Below are 22,265 nucleotides of genomic sequence, written 5' to 3'. Positions count from 1 at the left end.
CGAAAGCAGTACGCGCGGAGTATACAGCAATTACCGGTAAAGACGATTATGCAACGACGTTAAGTTTCACGTTTTCAAAGGCGAAAAAAAGAAAGTATGATGACAACGGCTCACCTATCTGCATTTTATGTAGTAAACTGTTTCCTACTAGTTCCAATGGCACCTGCTAAGTTGCGCCGACATTTAGAAACTGTACACACCGAGTCTAAAAGCAAGAATAAAGAATTTTTTATACGTAAAAAAGAACAGTTATTGGAAAGTCAAAAAACTATAATGCATGTAACCAAAACTTTCAATGAAAAGGCTACAGAGGCATCATATTTAATTAGCTATCACATTGCACAAGCAGGTGAAGCGCACAATATCGCTGAAAATTAAATAAAACCATGTGTGTTAGACATAACAAAATGAATGCTCGATGAAAAATCTGCAAAGCATTTTTCTACTGTATCGCTATCGAACGATACTGTTTCACGGCGTATTCATGATCTGGCCAGCTACGTCAAACAAGAACTACCTAGTTACACGTCTACAAAAAACACGATTCGCCTTGCAAATAGATGAGTCTACTGATGTCGCTGGTCTGGCTATCTTGCTGCTTATCGTGAGATATCCATATGAAAGTTCTTTTGATGAAGACAAGCTTATGTGTTCACCGCTGCCCACAAACACAACCGGAGAGGAAATTTTTAATAAAATAATTATGTTTTGAGGAAAATAATCTCAGTTGGAACGATTGCATTGACATTTGTACAGATGGGGCCAAGGCGATGACAGGTAAAACAGCAGGATTAGTGTCACGAATAAAAAATAAAGCTCCTAATTATAGCTCCAGCCATTATATCCTGCATATACAAGCACTTGCAATGAAGCAAATGCCGTCAAATCTAAAATTAGTTATGGATGAAGCAATAAAAAGAATTAATTTTATCAATTCACGACCATATTCCCGATTGTTCTCATTATTGTGTGAAGATCATGGCAGCAAATGTAAAACACTGCTGCTCCATACAGAAGTGCGATGGATATCTCGGGGTAAAACTTTAACAAGGCTATTTGAACTTAGAGCCGAGTTACAAATGTTTCTTTCAGATAGTTATTTCAATTTGAAAGACCGTTTGTATGATAAAACTTGGTTGTTCCGACTGTCTTTTATGGCGGATATCTTTCAAAAACTTCCACTTCCATGCGTGCATCTTTTGATGTATTTTACCGAAGAACAGAAGACAAAAATGAAACTGAATTCATGGATTCATAAACCCAACTTACAAAAGCCCGAAAATATGTCAAATGATATATACGAATCTCTTTTAGAAGTGTCATCAGACACATTTATGGAGTGATTGTTTAAAACGACGTCTCTCAAAGATTTTTGGTGCAGAATCCGTGATGAATACCCAGTGATTGCCAAAATGGCTCTGAATATTCTTCTCCCGTTCCCAACAACATATTTATGCGAAACAGGATTCTCAACATATGCAGCCACGAAAATACCGCAATAGACTGGACGCCGAACCTGATAGTAGACTTCAAATTAATGTCATCTATCAAACCTGATATCAACCAATTGATGAAAAATAAAAAACAGTTTCATACCTCCCATTAGTTAGATTTTTTTATTTTAATATTATATTCTATTTGCATACTTGTTATGTAAGTAAGTAATAACTGTAATAAGTAAATGTTACATTGGAATTTGATTATGCTTATTGCTATTATTGTTTTATTGTAGGCTTCCGTTAAGTATTTTGCTTTCCAAAAGGGTTCCGTCACCAAAAAAGATTGAGAACCGCTGCCATAGAAGATGCTCTCTGGTGGTCAGTATACTTACCGGCCACTGTAGACTCAGACGAACCTTCTTCTGATTGGATTGGCGGATGGTCCACGATGCCGTCTATGTGATGAGGAGGAGGAAACCTCCTCCGCACTGTGCAGTGTCAGATCCTGGGTTCGGCCTTTATGCAGCCGAGCCAAGTGAGGGAGTTACCCCTAAAGAAACTTGTGGCTTTCTCAGCTTTCTGTGAGGCCATAAGGTTACTAAGGGATTAGACGTTCGGAACGCCAGAATAAGTTCAGATTCGCAGCCCTTGCTGATTCTAGCAGATATTGGAGCCCAGAACAGCCAGGGCCCCAGAAATGCTGAACACCGTATGATAGGTGTGATACAATGGATCCGCCTTAGATGGTCTAAGTATCTAAAGGGCTCATAAATGGGCCCTATTACGATGTACCATAACCATGACCGTTGTTGTAAAAATCTTCAATAAACTATAATATAAACTTGTACACTTCTCCTTCCTCCTCTTATTGTTTTATCCCTGTATTATCAATCTCAGCATTTCATATTGCTGTCCCTTCATTACATGTTCCAGATAGATTGCTAAGAGGAACATACTGCTTCCACGAAGTGTCTCCAGCGTACTCTATTTCTGGTTAGTCCTTTGATATCAAGTCAGCATCTTCCCATTTCGTTGCCTTCGTCCAGTACTGTCATTTTCCAAGTTTTTTCTTGGCCTGCCCACTTTCCATCGGCCTTGAGGATTCCAATTCTGCACTGTACTGGCAATGCTATCTGGGAGTCTACAGAGGATGTGACAGAGCCATCACCATTTTCTGAACCTTATTGGCTTTATGTCATTTTTTTTGGTTGGTCTGGTTCCATAGATTTTTATTGGAGATTCGATTAGGCCAAAATATACAAAGGATTTTTCGTAACGCTCTATTGATGAAAAGTTGTAATTAGTATGATATGGGTGCTGATATCTTCCACTTTTCTCAACCATATAGTAATACAGCTATTACATTCGTGTTAAAGATTTTTAATTTAGTTTTAATTGGGTAAATCCTGGATATTCCAGATTTTCCCTCTGTATTTTTGAATTAAACATATTCTTTCTTATTTTCAGTGAACGATAAAAAAGAGCGAACATTTGAAGACGTCCTCTTAGAACTGAATTCAGAAAGTGAGAAAAAATGTGGCGAAGACAGAATCGTGAAGTTATTAGGAGAGTTATATGACTGCATGGAAAAGGAAAATATGATCAACCAAAAAGTGGCTTCTAATTTAAAAATAAGAATACTTAAATGTCTCTACAGGTTTGTGGAATCACAAAATGAACAGATTTTGATTTGTATAGCAAAGATTATTTTGTCAGTAAGTGAATTTTAAAAATGTAACACATTTTATTGATTTATTGTTCATTACTTTGAGTAGTTCTGCTTGAATGTTATCTGATCTTACTGGTTTACCATCCTTTAGCTGTCTTATTGTAGAACAAACTTCCTGCTGCAATAGTCTTGATCAATCATTTACCTCCTCTTCTAGCTCAAAGATGTTTGATCTTCAAACAGCTTCTCTAGGTACTTTTTTCACGTTCTTATTTTACTCTATTTGTCCAAGATGATGTTTCCGCCAAAATCCAGTTAGATTTACTTTCTGTCTCATCTTGTCTAGTCCACCTGTGAGTGCTTTTACTTTCCTATGTAGATTGTGACTATCGTACCTACTTTAACAGCAAAGTCTCAATTTCTTCGCATCTGTCCATTGCCTTTTTTTCTTTCGCTTCTCTTATTTTCCTTCTTATTGTTGTTTTTATCGCTTTATGTCTGTCTGGCTTATATTTGGTTTTTCTTCTTTCGTCTTTTCATATTCAGAATCTCATTTGTCATCCATGATTTTTTTCTTGATTAATCTATCTGCCTTTAAGAGTTTTTCTTTTGCTTTTTGTTTTAAACTGCTATAAACAGTGTTTCATTTCGCTTGTTCTAATCACGCCTTAAGTAGTTTTCTCTAACTGCGACTATTTTCTTTTTAGATAAAAGTAACCGGAAATAATCTGAGTGGTGTATGCAAATTGATTTTTAAAGTGGCTAAAATTGACAAAAATGATTATTTGTTCTTCCAGAAAAATCTATTAGGTAAGGAATATTTTTTCACTTTAAACGGGTAGGAAGTGAGAGAAACCTATTCAAAACGGCATAGCGACATTTTAGATCCCCGAAATATCGAAAATTTAATAGTGGAAGTAACTCAAGAAGAGAGGTTCATCATTGTTGCCAAATTTGTTTTTATTTGACATTTTCTATTCTGCCAATTATTGATAAATATTTTATACAAATTTTAGAATTGTTTCTTGATGCTCTTGGAAGATCAAGTCCTTTGGATGATGCGGAAGCGTGCGTTTATGGATATGGAGCTGTAAAATTTTTGACAATGAACCAAAAACTATTAGAAAAGATTTTGAACTTAGGTATTCTACAATTGATGGTATTACACATGAAAATTATCAACGTGGCGGTAAGTGAATCTATCATTGAAATTATTGATAATTTGCTTTGCTGAATAATTGCTTAGAGGAGGACCATGTATATAGCTTACGCGATGCAGCGGAAATAGAGTATTCCTTATAACTAAATCTTCGCTCTGGCAAAATTGAATTAATCGATCTAGTTACTGTCACGAAAGCCATAATTTCCAATATACATATTCATCAAAGCTACCTTGGCCTACCTTACCAAAAACCCTCATTATGACCATGACATATAGAATCTTTGTTGCTTTCATCGCCTTTTCTAAGATATTATAAAACTCTTCGATTTCATCTTCGTTTTTGTCTGCTGTTGTATTAAATCTACAAACTTGTAAATTACTTTCTATTCTAGTGAGTACAACTTTCCGATATCCCTGAACTCTCTCTCTCTCTCTCTCTCTCTTTGGGCTACAGCCCAAGTCGGGCCCTGGCCAGCCCCAGCATCTGCATCCAAGTACATATATTTGTCCCTGGCTGCTCTTCTCTAATTATCCACCTCAATACCAGTTTAGCATCTGTTCTCACTTCGTCTATCCACCTCTTCCTTGGTCTTCAACTTGCCGACCTCCACCATAGTTCCGCTAAGCGTTCTACTAGGTGATCTGTCATTACCCATTCTTATTATATACTTGAACTATATATCTATATTTCGGTGTTTTAAGCGTACATGCTCATCCAGAAAGGATCTGTGGGGCGAGTAACACCAAGACTCAAGCCCACAGCTCTTGCGTACAGCTCATCCATAGATATTTTACAGTTTAACTTGATTCTCAGTTAGAGTTGACTTTTCCTAGTTCGAGTCAACTCCAACTGAAACGAGCAGTAAAAGTTGATTTGAAAAATTTAAATCAACTTTTACTAGTTGAAAGTTAGTAAAAGTAGGTTACACAATTTATACGAGTATAATCTCACGTGCATTTTTGATGAGTGAGCGTCTCTTTGTTTTGACCGTTTCAACTACTTATTAGTCCAGGCTGTAACGTCGCCCCCGTTAGGTAAATTATTCTGATTCGATTTTTTTGCACAAACTTACTCAAACAAATACATCCTTATAACAAATACACAGTGTCAGGCGGTACCGCGGTCGAAAAATTGTTTAACCAATTTTTGTTAACCAAATTCACAAAAATAATTCTTATCTACTCTACCTCATATTATGTATAAGTTTTTATTGTGTGAAAATTGTAAATATAGATAGCAGTACATGAAGGATTTAAAGTGTGCCTGAAGTAATAATGTATTTTAAATGGGATTTACTTTTTCGCACTGTTTTTTAGCACACTTTCATATAATCAAATATCCTTAACATTCGCCTTGTCATGGTGATGACATGTGAGCAATAAATTACAAAAAAAGTTTTGACAGTTTTGTGGTTTGACAGAAGTTTGAATTTTTAAATGTCAAAGTTCTAAAAAATTGTAAAATAGGAATGTATTCCAGTGACGAAGAGTTGCAGTTTTTTTATTTGTTTTTTGGTAGATAAAATATTGTATGAAACTGTGCGTGAAGTACTTTTTGCGTACTTAGGCGATGTATAGCACTCGGTCCGCTCGTGCTCTAAACATCGCGTGCGTGCGCAAAAAGCATACTTCACGAGCTGTTTTATAAATAACTAAGTATTTCACTCCGGACAAATTTTTGATTATTTTGGTCATTCGGAGCAAAAAAGGTCTCTTGTGATTTTTCTCTAAAATTGATAGTTTTCGAGTTATACGCGATTTAAATTTTAAAAATGCGAAATGACCATTTTTAAAGCTTAATAACTCGATTAAAAACTATTATTATGAAAGTCAGAAAGTCACCTAATCAAAGTTTAAAGCCCCCCCCTACAAGATCCTGAAAAAATTTTTGACATTATTTTATTACTAAGCTGTTATTTTTAATTATCAACAATGAGAGCTAAAGGCGTATTGAGGCGGCCGTCAATGTGAGTGCGAGTAAGATCCTCCATTCCGACCGTCCAATGGTGCATCTCAGTCGCACTCACATTGACAGCCGCCTCAATACGCTCCTAGCGCTCATTGTTAATTAAAAATAACAGCTTAGTAATACAATAATGACAAATATTTCTTCAGTACCTTGTAGGGGGGTCGTTAAAATTTGATTTGGTGACTTTCTGACTTTCATAATAATAATTTTTGACTGACTTATTAAGCCTTGAAAATCGTCATTTTCACATTTTTCAAATTTTAAAACGCGTATAACTCGAGAACAATAAATTTTACAGAAAAATCACAAAAGACCTCTTTTGCTCCGAATGACCCAAATGATGTAAAAAAAATGTCCGAAGTGAATTTTTTTGTGAATTTGTTTAAAAAAATTGTTTAAACAATTTTTTTTATTACGGTACCACCTAACACCCTGTGGATTCGTTATAAGGACCTCTTTTTGAGTAAGTTTGTGCAAAAGAATCTAACTGGAATAATTTACCTTACGGGGGCGACGATACAGCCTGAACTATAAATATCACGATTTGAACATAATATACAGTAACATTTAATTTCTAGAATCGGTTGTTTGTGTGAATGTAGACCTGTAGAGTCAACGGAGACAGTAGCAGCAATGGTCACCAAAATAACCAACGAGGAAGTGGCTCAAGCGCTTCAAAAAATAAAGAAAGGAAAAGCGGTAGGACCAGATGATATTCCTGGGGAAGTATGGAGAGCATTGGGAGAGACAGGAACAAGGTGGCTAGCAGGTCTATTTAATAGAATTATGGAAGTTGGACAAATGCCAGACGAATGGAGAAGCAGTATACTGGTACCTGTTTACAAAAACAAGGGAGATATACAACAATGTACAAACTACAGGGCTATAAAACTGCTTAGCCACACCATGAAAATATGGGAAAGAGTAATTGATAGACGGATACGTGAAGAGACCGAAATATCCGAGAATCAATTTGGCTTTATGCAGGGTAGATCAACAACAGATGCAATTTTCATTATAAGACAGTTGATGGAAAAATACAGGAGTAAAGAAACAAACGCTCATATGATATTCATTGATCTTGAGAAAGCATATGATAGAGTTCCTCGAGAGATTCTTTGGTGGGCACTCAATAAGAAAGGAGTCCCTGGTGAATATGTAAAGATTGTGAGGGATATGTATGAGGGAGTAACGTCTAGTGTTAGAACAGGTGTGGGAGAGACTGATAAATTTCATGTGAAAGTAGGATTGCATCAAGGTTCTGTGCTTAGTCCGTATTTATTCTCATTAGTTTTGGACCAAATAACAGCGAAAATACAGGGTAACATTCCATGGTGCTTAATGTATGCTGATGATGTCGTGTTAGTAGGAAATAGTGAAAGAGACTTAGAACAAAAACTGGAACAGTGGAGACAAGCTCTGGAGGAAAAAGGTTTAAAACTTAGTAGGACAAAAACAGAGTATTTGGAATGTTCATTTAAAGATGGAGCTACTACAAATAAAATGGTATCTTTGGATGGTGAAATGATTGTAAAAAGCAATAGTTTTAAGTACCTAGGATCGGTATTACAGAGTAATGGAGAAATAGATGGAGATGCATGCAGTAGAATTAGGGCTGGATGGATGAAGTGGAAAGAAGCGAGTGGTGTGTTGTGTGACAGAAAAATTCCAATGAAGCTGAAGGGAAAATTCTATAAAACAGCCATAAGACCAGCTATGATGTACGGAACTGAATGTTGGGCAGTGAAAAAGAAAGAGGAACAGCGAATGCATGTGGCGGAAATGAGAATGCTTAGATGGATGAGTGGAGTGACAAAGAAGGATAAAATTAGAAATGAGTATATTAGGGGAAGTCTAGGTGTGGCACCAATTGACGCCAAAATGAGAGAGCATAGGTTAAGATGGTTTGGTCATGTTCAACGTCGAGACGTTAACCACCCAATACGAAGAATAGCTGAAGTGCAGATTCCTGGAAGGAGTAGGAGAGGAAGACCAAAGAAGACCTGGGGGGAGACGATAAGGCAGGACATGCTGGTAAAGGGGATTAACATTGATATGGCCCAAGATAGAATTGTGTGGAGAAATGCAATTAGGGAAGCCGACCCCGCATAGGGATAAGGCAAAGAGAATGATGATGATGATGGTTGTTTGTGTGAATCAACTTTTACTAAATGGCATTGGGAAGAGTATACTTTAACTAGTTGGAGTCTACTTTTACTAGTAAATGTTGAATAAAAATCTTCATTTTATATTTATAATAAACTTTTACTAAAACCAGCCGTTCGAGTCCACTCGAACTAGGAAAAGTCAACTCCAACTGGATAATCAACTTGAACTGTAACAGATACACTAGCGGTAGCGTATTCTAGACTAAATAGTAGATCCATTTGGATTTTAAACCATTACTTTAATCTTTTTGTTTCCTGACTGGTTATCGAACCATCACTCCAATAGACCTTTTACAGTGAAATAAATGCGTTTGTCCGCCTGGTCAGCTTAGATATCTTGCTGAACGACCAGTGGTGTCATGGCAAAATTAGCAGTGCGGGAACGCAGTGCCGGAACGCATTGCTAATTTTTGTTTACAAAACCTAAATTCTCTATTATTTTTTTTCTTTTCTTAACCAGTGTGGGAACGGCGTTCCCACGCGTTCCCACACCATGACACCACTGTGAACGACAGCATGAATTATATAGTATTATTGTTCTAGAAAACAGAAAAAAGTATCATGCCGGACCAAACGAACCATGCACTATATCAGCTAACTGGAGCGTTAAGAAACTTAGTTTCAGAAGAAAACATATACGAATCCTTCGTGGAATGCGGAACAATACCTCAACTTTGCCAGACGCTAGAAATATTCTCTTCGGACTTGGATATAGTAGCCAACATATCAAGAACTTTAAGGTAAACAAAAAATTTAATAAAAACCTAAAAAAGTTATTAAAAACACAAAATTTAATAATCACTTCGAATTTTTACCAGCGCGCATCGATGGTAGCGGTAGATTGTCGGTGAGAGTGCGACATAGAGATAGATGACAAGCCGGCGTCAACCGCTGGCGATGCCATCGTTACAAAGTTAATAACAGATTAATTATTATATTGTAAGCATAACACCGATCCTTTCTTTTTTCAGTATAATATCCACGAACGAATGTTGCTGTGATGCTATAATCGAATATAAAAATATATACAAACTTTTAATAAATCTTTTCGAAAAATATCCCGGAAATGAAGAAATCATAGTACGCCTGACTTATACACTGGGAAATATTGTTTCTAAAATAGATAACACTCGTGTGCAGGTAAATATTTCATGAAATCAAGTTTATTTTGTATAAAATATATAGTTTCGTTCTAAAATTGTTGGTTTTCAGTATTTCTACGAAGAAAATTCCATAGAAAGCTTGATCACTTTGTGGAAAATTTATTTGGAACGTACACTGAAAAATTGTTCCTTGAAACTAGAGGCTAGTGACGGATTAAGCAGTAACAGCGAAGATGTCATGATAAAGGTAAGTATATGAATTTTCCTTGTTTTTTTCTGCAGTCAAATCTGCATTTTGTTTTTATTTTTAGCACTTATTAGGCCTTTCAACTTTTATAGTGTTATACGCCTTCTCATTACCAATGGTCACACCTTTCTATTGTGGCAGTTTTCATCTCTTAAATTTCTTTCCGACATCGTCTTGGTGATGCCCTTCATCCATGTGGTTACTGGTCTTCCTCATATTCGTTTTTCTGTGGGGCTCCAATTCAACACGTTTCTGGGAATTCTTCTTTCCTCCATTCATCTTAAGTGCCCTGTACCATACTAGCTGTTGTCTTCCGATACCATATATTTATTGTTCTTTCTATTTTCACTTTTTGCCTAATATGGTCGTTTCCTAAGTGGTAGATCTTCTCCGACTAGATCTTCTTTTAGTCCTCCAAAAATTCATAACAGTGACTAGTAATTTACCGTTGTACTTCTTGGGTAATTGACAGACTTCAGCTCTCAGCTAGATAGGTGAATACTGGTTTTAATATTGTGTTGTAAATTCGTTTTTTATGTTCTGTTCTTATATTTTTTTGCCACGGTACCGAATTCAGGGGTCCTATCACCCGTATTTCATTTACTATCCTTCCTTTAATATTTTCTTCGTTTCGTCCTGTACTCGTTAGTTTAGTCTCCTGTTTCAATTTCAGATTCTCCGTTTCTTCACAGAGATATTGTTTTTTGGTAGGTATTTACCTCCACACCCCATTTTCTATATTCATCTATTCAAGGGCGGATCCAGGGCCGATTTCCGGTGGGGGCCATGGCCTTTTTTGGGGGAGTAACGGGGGACTGTCTTTTTTTAAATTAAATTTTTTTTTTAAATTATGGCTAAAGTGGTGAGGTTTAAGGCATTTTTCACACACTTTTGAGTGGCAAAAGACACTCAAAACTTATCGTTATTAAAGTACTATTAAAGTCAATACCGATCACTACACATTTCTTCGGATTCAAGTGTAGTTCTTTCAACAAGTTTAATACTATTTTTACCAAGGCTTCTCCTGTCAGGCGTTGTTCTTCCCCTATTTCTTAATTTTCACTAAGTATTTTTATGTTCTCATAAGCGTCAATAAACTTGATTAAATCTTTACGAATGTTGTTATTGTGTATGTATCTCCAATTTAGAGAAAGCTGTTCCACGTGAGATACGCCGGTCCTTTCGTCAAATATGACAGAGTAATAATTTAAAGTTTGAACCTGGTTCATTATTTGTTCAATTATTTCTTCATCACAATATGTGTATGTTGCTCGGGAAGATGCTGTGGATAGATGTTGTTTTAGATGATATCTCATCTTCTGATGCGATTTTAATCCTTAACAATTCCCTGAAATTTGACTTATTGATAGGTCCAGCATCTTCGTCCAGAAGCAGAAGGCCATCATCACGATGGCCCCTTAGAGGAATATTTTGTGGGCCTAAGAACACTATAGACTCTAATATTGGTCGTAGTCTTTCTCTATTTTCTTGTATCTGTTTAGACCTCTGAGAGTATATCTGGTTAATGACTGACTTTTGAGGGCTGCGATAACTTTGTAGAAACTCCAGCCCAACCTGAACGCACTCCTTGTGCTACGATGTTTTTTCATGAGTTTGTATGGCCTCGTCTGTGCCCATGAGTTTGGGGAAAGATGTTTAAGGTTTCGTGGCAAGGCTTTGGGCTGTCATCCCTTTATTGGGACCATATTTTTCATTCTTCTTTCTTATTCTTCTTCTTTTTATTCTTTGTGTGTACATAATATGGAAATTGATATCATTTTGTTTTGATGGCTGCCAAGGTCGTTCTAACAATTGGCACTTTGTAAAATTATCAACATTTTGATTTATAAAACATCCTATGTCATTCTTGAAGCCTCCGTTACTGCTTTTGTTCAATTCTATTCAACAATTGTTTTGTACATATATGTATATGTGTTTGAAACTAAAAACATTTGAACTGCAAATATTTAAATTTATATTTTTTTTAATTCTCGGAGGGGGCCATGGCCCCCTCTCTGGATCCGCCCTTGCATCTATTAGTTTTCTTGCCATATATTCCAGATCTTACAGTATCTATATTACAGTACCTAATTCAGGGGTCCTATCACCTCTATTCCCTTTATAATCATTTTAATATTTTCTTCGTTTCGTCCTGTACTCGTTAGTTTTAGTCACCTATTCCATTTCTCTCCATTATCTCCGTTTCTTACCTTTCTACGCATAGATATTGTGTTTTTTAGTATTTACCTCGAGATCCCATTTTCTGTATCCCTCTATTAGTTTCCTTGCCATATAATCAAGATCTTCCTTGTCCTGTGCAATTACAATTTGATCATCTGCATAATAGCGTGTAGAGTATCTTACCTCCTAGCGGTAGTCCCATTCCATTACACTTCTTCTTCCACTGTCTCAGGGCTTCATCAATATACAGAGTGGGCCAAAGAAAAGAGCCCACCTCGATATTTGGCAGTACCTATTTATCAGATTTTAAGGAAATAAAAAACAGGTCAATTTTTGATCTAAAAGGATGACACATTTTTGGGGGACACATTTTTATGGTACATATATCTGTCATTTGTCAACCCCCTCCCTTCCACTTCCCCCACCCCTTATTTTTAAATAGGGAATAGGGGTCGTGTGCTAGCTCATTTGGAAGGTTATTCAATTGTCTATTCAGTAATATTAACATTGACGTAATTTAGGGTGTCCAAGAAAAATTAAATTAATTTTGTCCAAGAAAAATTTTGAATTAAATTAATTGACAAAAAAAGAAGAATGTATGTAATTTATTTAACTCAGAATACATTCTACTGCTGACAGAAAACAGAAAATAATGTTTATTTGATAAATAAATATTGTTTGTTGCTTAAATTCAAGATTCAACCTACAAAGAGGCAGATGGGTGGCAGCTTGAACATTGAAATTAAGCGAAAGGCAGTGTATATTTATCAAAAAACATTTTTTTCTGTTTTGTGACAGCAGTAGAATGTATTTTGAATTAAATAAATTACATACATTCTTCTTTTTGTGTCAATTAATTTAATTAAAAGATTTTTTTCTTGGACACCCTATATAAATAATTATGTTAATGTTGATATTACTGAATAGAGAACTGAATAACCTTTCAAATGAGCTAACACACGACCCCTATTCCCTATTTAAAAATAAGGGGTGGGAGAAGTGTTCCCCTTAAATCAAAAATTGACCTGTTTTTTTATTTCCTTAAAATCCAATAAATACTGCCAAATATCGAGGTGGGCTCTTTTCTGTGGCCCACTCTGTATATTATTTATTGAGTAATACTAGCGATACACAGCACCCTTGCTATCTTAGTCGTTTAGTGACCAGGAAACCTTTTGATATGCTATTTTTAATTTTAGTTTTGGATGTCGAGTTTCTATATAGTTTTTTCGGCGTCTGTATGATAGTCCTTTCTTTCAACTTTATAATATGTTATTTATATGTTACATTGTATTGTTTTCAGATTATCAGAGTAGTGGCTAATATGGTGATCAATCCAGAAATTGGCAAACGCCTTAATGAGAAATATGGAAATACGTTAATCGAAGAAATACTGAAGGTTCTTATCAGCAACCCTTTCAAGAAGAACGAAGAACTCGTGCTTTCAATATTAAGTACTCTGAATAATCTATCTTATTATTACACTAGCGATGTGGAAGTTGATATCTTTCATGTCAAACAAGTTAATATAGTTGAAGGTAACGTATACTCCCTTGTTTTTGTATTTGTCTATATTGTTGCGTCCTATACCCGTAATTGCGACCCTGGCATAAAGTAATTACTCAAGAAGGTGGCTTGGGATTCATGTTATTAGAACTGGAAGAGCATGGTCATTCAATTGGATTTGACTTAGTTCAAATCCGATTAAGCACTGACAACTCTAACCCCATAAGACAGGCACCAAGACGCCTCTCATTTACAAAACAAAAAGAAGTTTTGCCATTCTTGAAGATAAGCGAAATAAAATGTTATTAAAGAGTCGAGTAACCCCTGGTTTTCTCCAGTCAGTGGCATCGGTAACCACTGGAGAAGGTCTGTGTCGACTACAGAAGACTAAATAGCCTCACCAAGAAAGGCAGACACTGCCCAGTATTGACGATATTCTTAGCGCTTTGACTGGATAGAAATGGTTTTCCACAGTGGATCTTACAAGCGGGTATTGGCAAGTTGCAATATACCATAATAGACCAGGACTAATCTGTAAAAAAACGTCTATTTTTGGATGTGGGAGGTGGCATTCGGATTTTTGCAGATAAAGTTAGGTGACACCTTACACCTTCAGTAATAATAATTGACTTGTGCTCCTTCTCAAATATGCCCGGAACATTAATAAAAAAATTAAAATATTTAAAAATTTCGAAAAACATCGATTTTTTTCTGCTTTTTTTGCTTATAACTTTAAAACGATTCGTTTTGGAACAAAGTCGTACAGAAATAAAATAAAGATATTTGAATTTTGTATGATATAAGACTGGTCAAAAATTTCTTAAGATATTACCTTTTCTGCAATATAGCAATAAATACAAAATAAGGGGGCAAAATACGCCTATTGTTATTAAATGTTTCTTAGCCAATTTTGGTGGCACCCAGAACCTTAGTAATTCACTTAGAAAATTCTTATAACTTACTTAAACGGTCTACCAAATTTCATTAAAATCAACTTAATAGATTTTGCATAATAAATTTGCAATCTAAATGTTTTTAAAAAAGTTCAAATTTTTTAAAATCTTTCTGAACAAAAAGTAGACCATTTAGAAGTTGGCTAATTTTTTTTTTTCATATAAAGAGGCGCTCTACCTATCTAATACACTTTACAGAATTAAAATCGGATTATTTAAGGGGCCTCAGCAATGTTTTAAAATTATAAACAATTTTTTGGCTTATAAACAAATAGCTTTGTTTAATAATAAAAAAATTAATTTTTAGCAATGCAAATAATTAAAACTGGTATAATTTGACTTAAGCTTTCAAATGCTGTCAGCAGAATTGCTACTTTATTTTTGAATCAAAAGTTTTTCGATTTTTTGACAGTTCCACCGCGTTTATCTCGAAAACTATGCATCCTACGAAAAAACTTTTAAGAACATATTTTGCTTAGAATTACCCAAGAAATACAAAAAAAATGTTTTATTTTGCGAAAAATCGATGTTATGTAATTCCTCAAGTTCTTCATTTATAACAATCTTATCGACATCCGGATCAACTGTTACCCAAAAAATTCGTGTTCTACGGGTCAAAATACATAAAAAAACTTGGTTAAGTCCATCTAAATAAATGAAACCGTAGCACCCCCTCCTGGCCACAGCACTAATTTGTTTATAAGCCAAAAAATTGTTTATAACTTTAAAACATTGCTGAGGCTGCTTAAATAATCCAATTTCAATTCTGTAAAGTGCATTAGATAGGTGGGGTGCTTCTTTATATGTAAAAAATTGACAGATCTCTGTATGTTCTAGTTTTTGTTGTGCAAGATTTTAAAAAAATTAAATTTTTTAAGAAAAGTTTAGATTGCAAAATTATTATGTAAAATCTAGTAAGTCAATTTTAATGAAATTTGGTGGACGGTTTTAGCACATTACAAAAATTTTTTAAGCGAATTAGGAAGGTTCCAAGGGTAACCTAAGTGATGGAAAAACATTGAATAAGGACAGGCTTGTTTTGTCCCCTTATTTTATATTTATTGCTATTTTGCAGCAAGGGTGATAAATTAAGACATTTTTAACCCATCGTATCTGATATAAAATTTAATTATCTTTGTTTTATTCACATACGACTTTGTTCCAAAATGAATCGTTTTAAAGTTATAAGCAAAGAAAGTAGAAAAAAAAACAAAATTTTTTGAAATTTTTAAATATTTTATTTTTTTATTAATGTTCCGGGCATATTTGAGAAGGAGCATAAGTCAATTATTATTAACGCATTTATCACCTAACTTTATCCGCAAAAATCCGAATGCCACCTCTCACATCCACCTAAAAACAGATCCTTCCTAGTCTATAAAGACAGAGATAATACAGCATTTTCTGCTGAAAATGAGCTCTACCAATTCAAATTGATGCCATTTGGATTGTGTGATGGACCTGGTACGTTTAAATGATTAATTGAGCTAGTACTTAGGGGACGTTGCGCGTTGGTGACACTAGTCAAATATTATGCTTATATGGGATTAAGCCACAATTTATTGCAATAAAAATTACATTTTTAACTGCTGTTCGACGCTTCTAATTAAGAAAGTGTGCGAAAAATAGAACCAAAAAAGTTATTAAGCGGGTTATGTTTTTCAAAACTGATGAGTGACTTAATTGGACTCGATCTTGTAGACAATAGCCATGCATTTAGTTTAACCAAAGCTGTAAGAAGTTATAGAAAACAATTTGTAAGATAAGGGTGGTCTCTATAAATAAACCTAATAATGTCTAATAAATTTCTAGTTCTAGTTCTAAAGTTAATTTTATCCCATTGTTGATATTTATTATATTTTCAGGTATAACGGAGTATGCAAAATCAGAAAATAAAGAATGCGTTATAGAAACGATGAGAATTCTGGGTAATTTATCCCGATCAAAAGTAACCCGGAACTACATATGTGAAACGAATGTTTTTGAGATTCTCATAGATTTATTAGAAACCGGTAAGAATATATATATAATATATTTAACAATAAAAAACTGAAAACGTTTGTTTTCTATACTTCCACAAAATTTATTATATCTAAGTGACTACAGCTGTTTCGGCGGAGTGCCTTTCTCAAGTAATATAGTTTACAATGTGTTTGCCTTTTTAATCTTCAACTGAAGAGGTTGAGGAGTGGGGAGCTGTTTGTCTCGAGTTGGTCATTCAGAATTATATCTGTATTTTTCAGTTTATTAATTTCCATAGATTCTAAAAAAGATAGCTTAAGGCCTTTATTTTGAATATGTAGAATTTTAAACTCTTCATTGAAAGAATGATTATGATCTAGAAGGTGAAGTGCGTATGTAGAAGTGTCTGTTTTTCTATTGTTGAATGCCCTTTTGTGTTCTGCTATCCGTTTGTCAAAAGTTCTGCCAGTTTGACCGATGTACGTTTTCGGACAGTCACCACAAGTTAGTTTGTACACACCACTCTGTAGTTGCTTTCTCTTTCGGCTTTTATTGTTCTTAATATATTTGCTTAAGTTGTTGTTAGTTCTGAAAGCTGGTGTTATTCCTTTCTTTTTTATGTATCTGGCTATTGTTGTTGTTATCTTGCCAGTATATGTGAGAGAGCAGAAGGTACTGGGTTCTTTCTGTGGTGGTGGATACACTAATTTCAGGGCTTTCTTATGGAGTTTTTGGTTTAAAATTTTGTTAACTGTTTGTTCGTTATAGCCGTTGTTTACTGCTATTTGTTTAATGATGTTTAGTTCTATTTCGAAGTTATTTTTTGTCATGGGAATTTCTGTCAGTAAATGAACATCAGATCGAAAAACTGAAAATACACGTATTCAATATTTTTGAAAAATCTATCGAATGGCACCAAACACGAACCCCACGGTGGTAGGGTGGGGGGTAACATTAAAATCCTTAATAGGAACCCCCATTTTTTATTGCAGATTTGAATTCCTTATGTAAAAATAAGTAACTTTTATTAAAGACATTTTTTCGAGTTACGGATAGATAGATATAATCGGAAAATTAAATTAAAAAATGGAAGGTCCCCACTAAAATGGAAAACTTAACTTTTTTTTGATTTTAGGATCTAATCTTCACAACCCAATAGGTCCCCATACCGCTCGAGTGACTGCACATTTAGCATACTTTCCTCCCCTACTATAATAATTAAAGAAATATATTAATAAAGATAATACAGAGTGTAACAAAAATAAAGTCATAAATTAAATCACACATTCTGGGACCAAAAATAGTTCGATTGAACCTAACTTACCTTAGTACAAATGTGCACAAAAAAAAAAAGTTATAAAATGAAAATAGATTTTTTCCAATATGTATATCAAAAACTATTAGAGATTTTTTATTGAAAATGGACAATTGACATTCTTATGGCAGGAACATTTAAAAAAATTATAGTGAAATTTGTGCTCCCCATGAAAATGTTATAGGGGTTTTGTTCCCTTAAGCACCCCCAAACTCTTGTGTACGTTCCAATTAAATTATTATTGTGGTACCTTTAGTTTAACACAATGTTTTTAAAACTTTTTTGCCTCTTAATACTTTTTCTAAAAGCCAGTTTTTATCGAGATATTTTGAATATTTGTCAAATCCACCAAATATTTGTATATGGTTAAGTACGATTATAGAGACCTGGTAATAATATAAAAATTTATTTATAATTTACATTTTTAAGTATATTTTGAACTATGTATATTAGAAAAGAAGCCACATCTCGATAAAAGGTGCTTATCGAAAAAATACTAAGAGGCAAAAAAGTTTTAAAAACACTGTGTTTAACTAATGGTACCGCAATAATAGTTTAATTGGAACGTATACAAACATTTGGGGAGTTTAAAGGAACAAAACTCCCATAAAAATTTTATGTAAACATATTAAAAAAGAAGCCGCATCTCGATAAAACCTGGCTTATCGAAAACATACTAAGAGGCAAAAAAATGGTTTTAAAAACATTGTGTTTAACTAGTGGCACCACAATAATAATTTAATTGGAGCGTACACAAAAGGTTGAGGGGTTTACGGGAACAAAACCCCATAAAATATTTATGGGGAGTACAAATTTCACTGTTATCTTTTTTAAGATGTTCCTGCCATAAGAATGCCACATGTACATTTTCAATAAAAAAATCTAGAATACTTTTCGATATATTGGAAAAAATCGATTTTTATTTTGTAACTTCAAAGGGCTGTAACTTTTTTATGTGCACATTTGTACCAAGGTAAGTTAGGTTCAATCGATCTATTTTTGGTCCCAGAATATGTGGTTTAATTTATGGCGTCAAAGATAGACGCTTTTGCAATCGACTTCAGCTGTAGCGCCGTAGGAGAGAGAGAGAGAGCATTGTTATACAAACATTTTCTGCGCAGTCAATAGATTTGACGGCCCAAGTGTTCTTGTTATTTCTTTTTTTAATTTTAGTTACTTTTTAACACACCAATGCAGTTAATTTAATAGTGGTTTTTTCATTTCAGTTGACCACTCACAGCTTAAGACAACTGTAGGAGTTTTTGTGAATCTTATGTCGGACAACCGTTCCCGAATTCTCTTCAAGAACAACGGAGGCGTCTCAAAAATAATCAAAATATTGACAACGGAGTGTGACCACGACTGGTCTCTGGGAAACCTTGTTTGCCAAGTCCTTTGGAATTATTGCATTGATACGATTGACTTACACGAACTATTTTCGGAGTCAGAAATACACAAATTACTCGTTCTGTTGGCAGATTATTTAGGTAAGTTTTTGGTGACCAATGTTGACTATGAAAAGGCATTTGGCAGAGTAAGGCATGACCAACTCATGGCAATTTTAAATAGACAAACGAGATATTATAGAAAACTTCAATAAACAGGTTTATTATAGTCTTTTCTCGGTATATTGTATTTATTTTTGATATTGTTTCTAGACGAGGAAAAAATATTTGGCATTGAAGAGCACATGGAAGACATGGACGTTTATGTAACACAAGAATATCTCATTTGGGAGGAATTTGCTAACGTGGCTACAAATCTGTTGGAAAAGATTGAATATTTTTTGGACACATTCGACCAAATAACAATCGATGACAAACCTACTGAGAATAATCTAAAAACTAAGGATTCCAGCACCAATATTAGTTTATCGGCTTGGTAAAAAATTGTACCTGAATGAAAGTCTTAGAAGGCGTTTTGGTCAAATGTATAGATATATACAGTGAATTTTATATATGGAACACCTCAATTATCTCGGAAACGGCTTGCACTATTTTTAAAGCTTTCGGTTTCAGTGAGTAAGGGTCTTGTGAAAAGGCTGACATTATGGTTTTATTTACATAGTTGTCAGCTTCTCCGTTTTTCTGGAAATCTAATAAACTTTCTTATTTCAAGTGGAACACCCTATATATTTTTTGCGTTTTGAAGCACTTAAGAAATAATGATTATTTTCTATGTTCCCTTTATCTAAATGTCATAATTTCTGTGTTATTGCTACATTTATTTAAACATTTTTTTTAAGAAATTATTATAAAAATCGATTTTTTCTGCCTAAGCAGATATTATTTTAGATTTTTTTGGATCATTCGGAACAAAAAAGGTCTCTCGTAATTTTTCTCTACAGTTGATCGTTTTTGAATTATAAATAAAATAAAACGGAAAAAGAAAACGAAAAATGACGATTTTCAAGACTCAAAAACACAAGTAAAAAATATTATTTTTGAAATTACGAAGTGCCTAAGTTCAAGTTCAAACCTTCTTCTATCAGCGCCCAATAAGAATTTTTAGCACATTTTATTCTAAAATATTGTTTTCTAATTGTCAATGAAGCGCTTATGAGAGGAGGGAGATCGGGCTGCATTAACAACTAAAAAACAATGTTTTAAAATGAAACAAGCCCAAAATATTTATCAAGAACTGATAGAATAAGGTTTGAACTTGAATTCAGGCACTTCGTAATTTCAAATATAATATTTTATACCTTGAAAATCGTCATTTTTTGTTTATTTTTTTAGTTTTAAATTGTTTATACATAACTCGAAAACGATTAACTTTAGAGAAAAATTACAAAAGACCATTTTTGTTCCGAATGATCCAAGAAGTCTAAAATAATATCTACCCGGGCCGAAAAATTGATTTTTATAATTTATTTTAAAAACATTGTTTAAATAAATGTAGAATAACTTTAAAATTATGGCATTCAGATATAGAGAACTTTTCTTCTTTTGGTGCCTATTCGTTTCGAATATTGGCGATCATTCTGGCTATAATTATTTTATTAACTGATGCTTTAAATATTTAGTTGTTGTTGTGGAGAACCATTTCCTCAGATTCTTTAACCATGATATTCTTTTTCTCCCAATTTCCTCGCTTTGTGAATACTTGCCTTGAAGGATTACCTTCAGTAATCTGTATTTATTGCTGTTTCTCATTATGTGTCCGAGATATTATTTCTCCTTTTAATGGTATACATCACCTCTCTTTCTTTCCCCATTCTTCGTAATACTGTCTCGTTGGTTATTTTGTCTGTCCATGATATCCTTAGGATTCGCCTGTATAGCCTCATCTCGAAGGCTTCAAGTTTTTTCTCCATCGCTTCGTATAGAGAACAATACATGAACAATAATGAGTATTTCTTAAGGACTTCAAAACGCAAAAAATATAGGGTAGGTGGGGGCAAAAGTACACACGGGGCAAAGGTACGCACTTACATTTTTCAGTAACTTCTAATATGTTGGCGACATTTTGTGGCATATAAGAAGTGACAAATCTTCAAAGTGAATATCAAGTTGAGCTTGACATTCTATCAGCTAATTTTGTCTCAATTGCAAAATGTCTCAAATCTGCAAAAGTAAGGACATGCACAAAAATAATATTGAAGAATTTCCATTTGCCTAATATGATTACAAAATGTATCAATTTCACTTTCATCTATACTCTGTGCCAATTCAAGCATTAGGGGATTCACCAGACATGAAAATTTAGAAAATGCGTACCTTTGCCCCCACTTACCCTACAGGGTGTTCCATTTAAAATAAAAAAGTTAATTAGATTTCCAGAAAAAATTAAGATCTGGCATCCATGTAAATTTCACCATAACATCTACCGCATCACAAGACCCTTACTCACTTAAACCTATAAAAATCGTGCAAGCCAAAACCTATAGAAATCGTGCTCGTGCATTTCTGAGGTAACTGAGGCGTTCCATATATAAAACTCGCTCTGTATAAAAAAAAAACGTTGCAAAAAATCGTTACAGTTAAATTAGAGTTTGCGTATTTAGTCCCTAATATTTTACATATGGATGAAATATAAGTGTCTAAAATAATTGAAAAAAAAGCCTTTTAAGATCTTCACTCTAAAAAAATTATTTTAAAAATTTTGGGACTAAAATTCCTTTAGAATTGATAATACTTTTAAGTGTTGTTATTGTAATAAACAATTTAATGAGATTTTAATTTGTATAGTTAGTATCAGATAATACATCAAAATTTTGAGATAATAAAATGGCCTTTTTTCCTTGTATTTTTAGATTTAAAAAAAAAGATTAATTTTGTATTATACATCTATTATGCAATAATAAGTAGGTACATATATGTAAATATATCTGAAGGTTTTTATGTCCCGAAGTTTACACTTATTAGCAAAAATGATATTACATTTTCGTTACGTTTCTTTATATTTTATTAGAATTCTATTTATATAAAAATATTTATATTCTACTATTCAAATAAAATTTCAACTGTATATTATCAGTATATTATTTATTTTACCCCCTTATTATAACTTTCATAATCATTAATCATTAACTAGAGTTAGATACAGTGCCAGATTTAGACATAGTCAGGGTGTTGAAGAAAAAAAATTT

The 22,265-nt window shown here is 33.9% G+C and overlaps 1 protein-coding gene across 1 annotated transcript in view; it reads left to right on the top strand.

Moving 5' to 3' along the window:
• The window catches only part of LOC114329077 (armadillo repeat-containing protein 2), a 63,113-nt gene extending 40,969 nt beyond the window's left edge, over positions 1-22,144 (top strand). Inside the window, exons 5-14 of the mRNA XM_028278092.2 lie at positions 2,907-3,154; positions 3,816-3,918; positions 4,125-4,297; positions 8,951-9,147; positions 9,379-9,547; positions 9,620-9,757; positions 13,242-13,476; positions 16,263-16,409; positions 18,901-19,161; positions 19,333-22,144. Coding sequence (XP_028133893.2) covers positions 2,907-3,154; positions 3,816-3,918; positions 4,125-4,297; positions 8,951-9,147; positions 9,379-9,547; positions 9,620-9,757; positions 13,242-13,476; positions 16,263-16,409; positions 18,901-19,161; positions 19,333-19,559 — 1,898 coding nt within the window. The 3' untranslated portion in view covers positions 19,560-22,144. The remainder of the gene's footprint in view (positions 1-2,906; positions 3,155-3,815; positions 3,919-4,124; positions 4,298-8,950; positions 9,148-9,378; positions 9,548-9,619; positions 9,758-13,241; positions 13,477-16,262; positions 16,410-18,900; positions 19,162-19,332) is intronic.
• The last annotated feature ends 121 nt before the right edge of the window (positions 22,145-22,265 follow it).

The sequence above is a fragment of the Diabrotica virgifera genome, chromosome 7, assembly GCF_917563875.1.
Source record: "Diabrotica virgifera virgifera chromosome 7, PGI_DIABVI_V3a".
Lineage (NCBI taxonomy): Eukaryota > Metazoa > Arthropoda > Insecta > Coleoptera > Chrysomelidae > Diabrotica > Diabrotica virgifera.
This window is presented reverse-complemented; position numbering and strand designations above follow the sequence as displayed.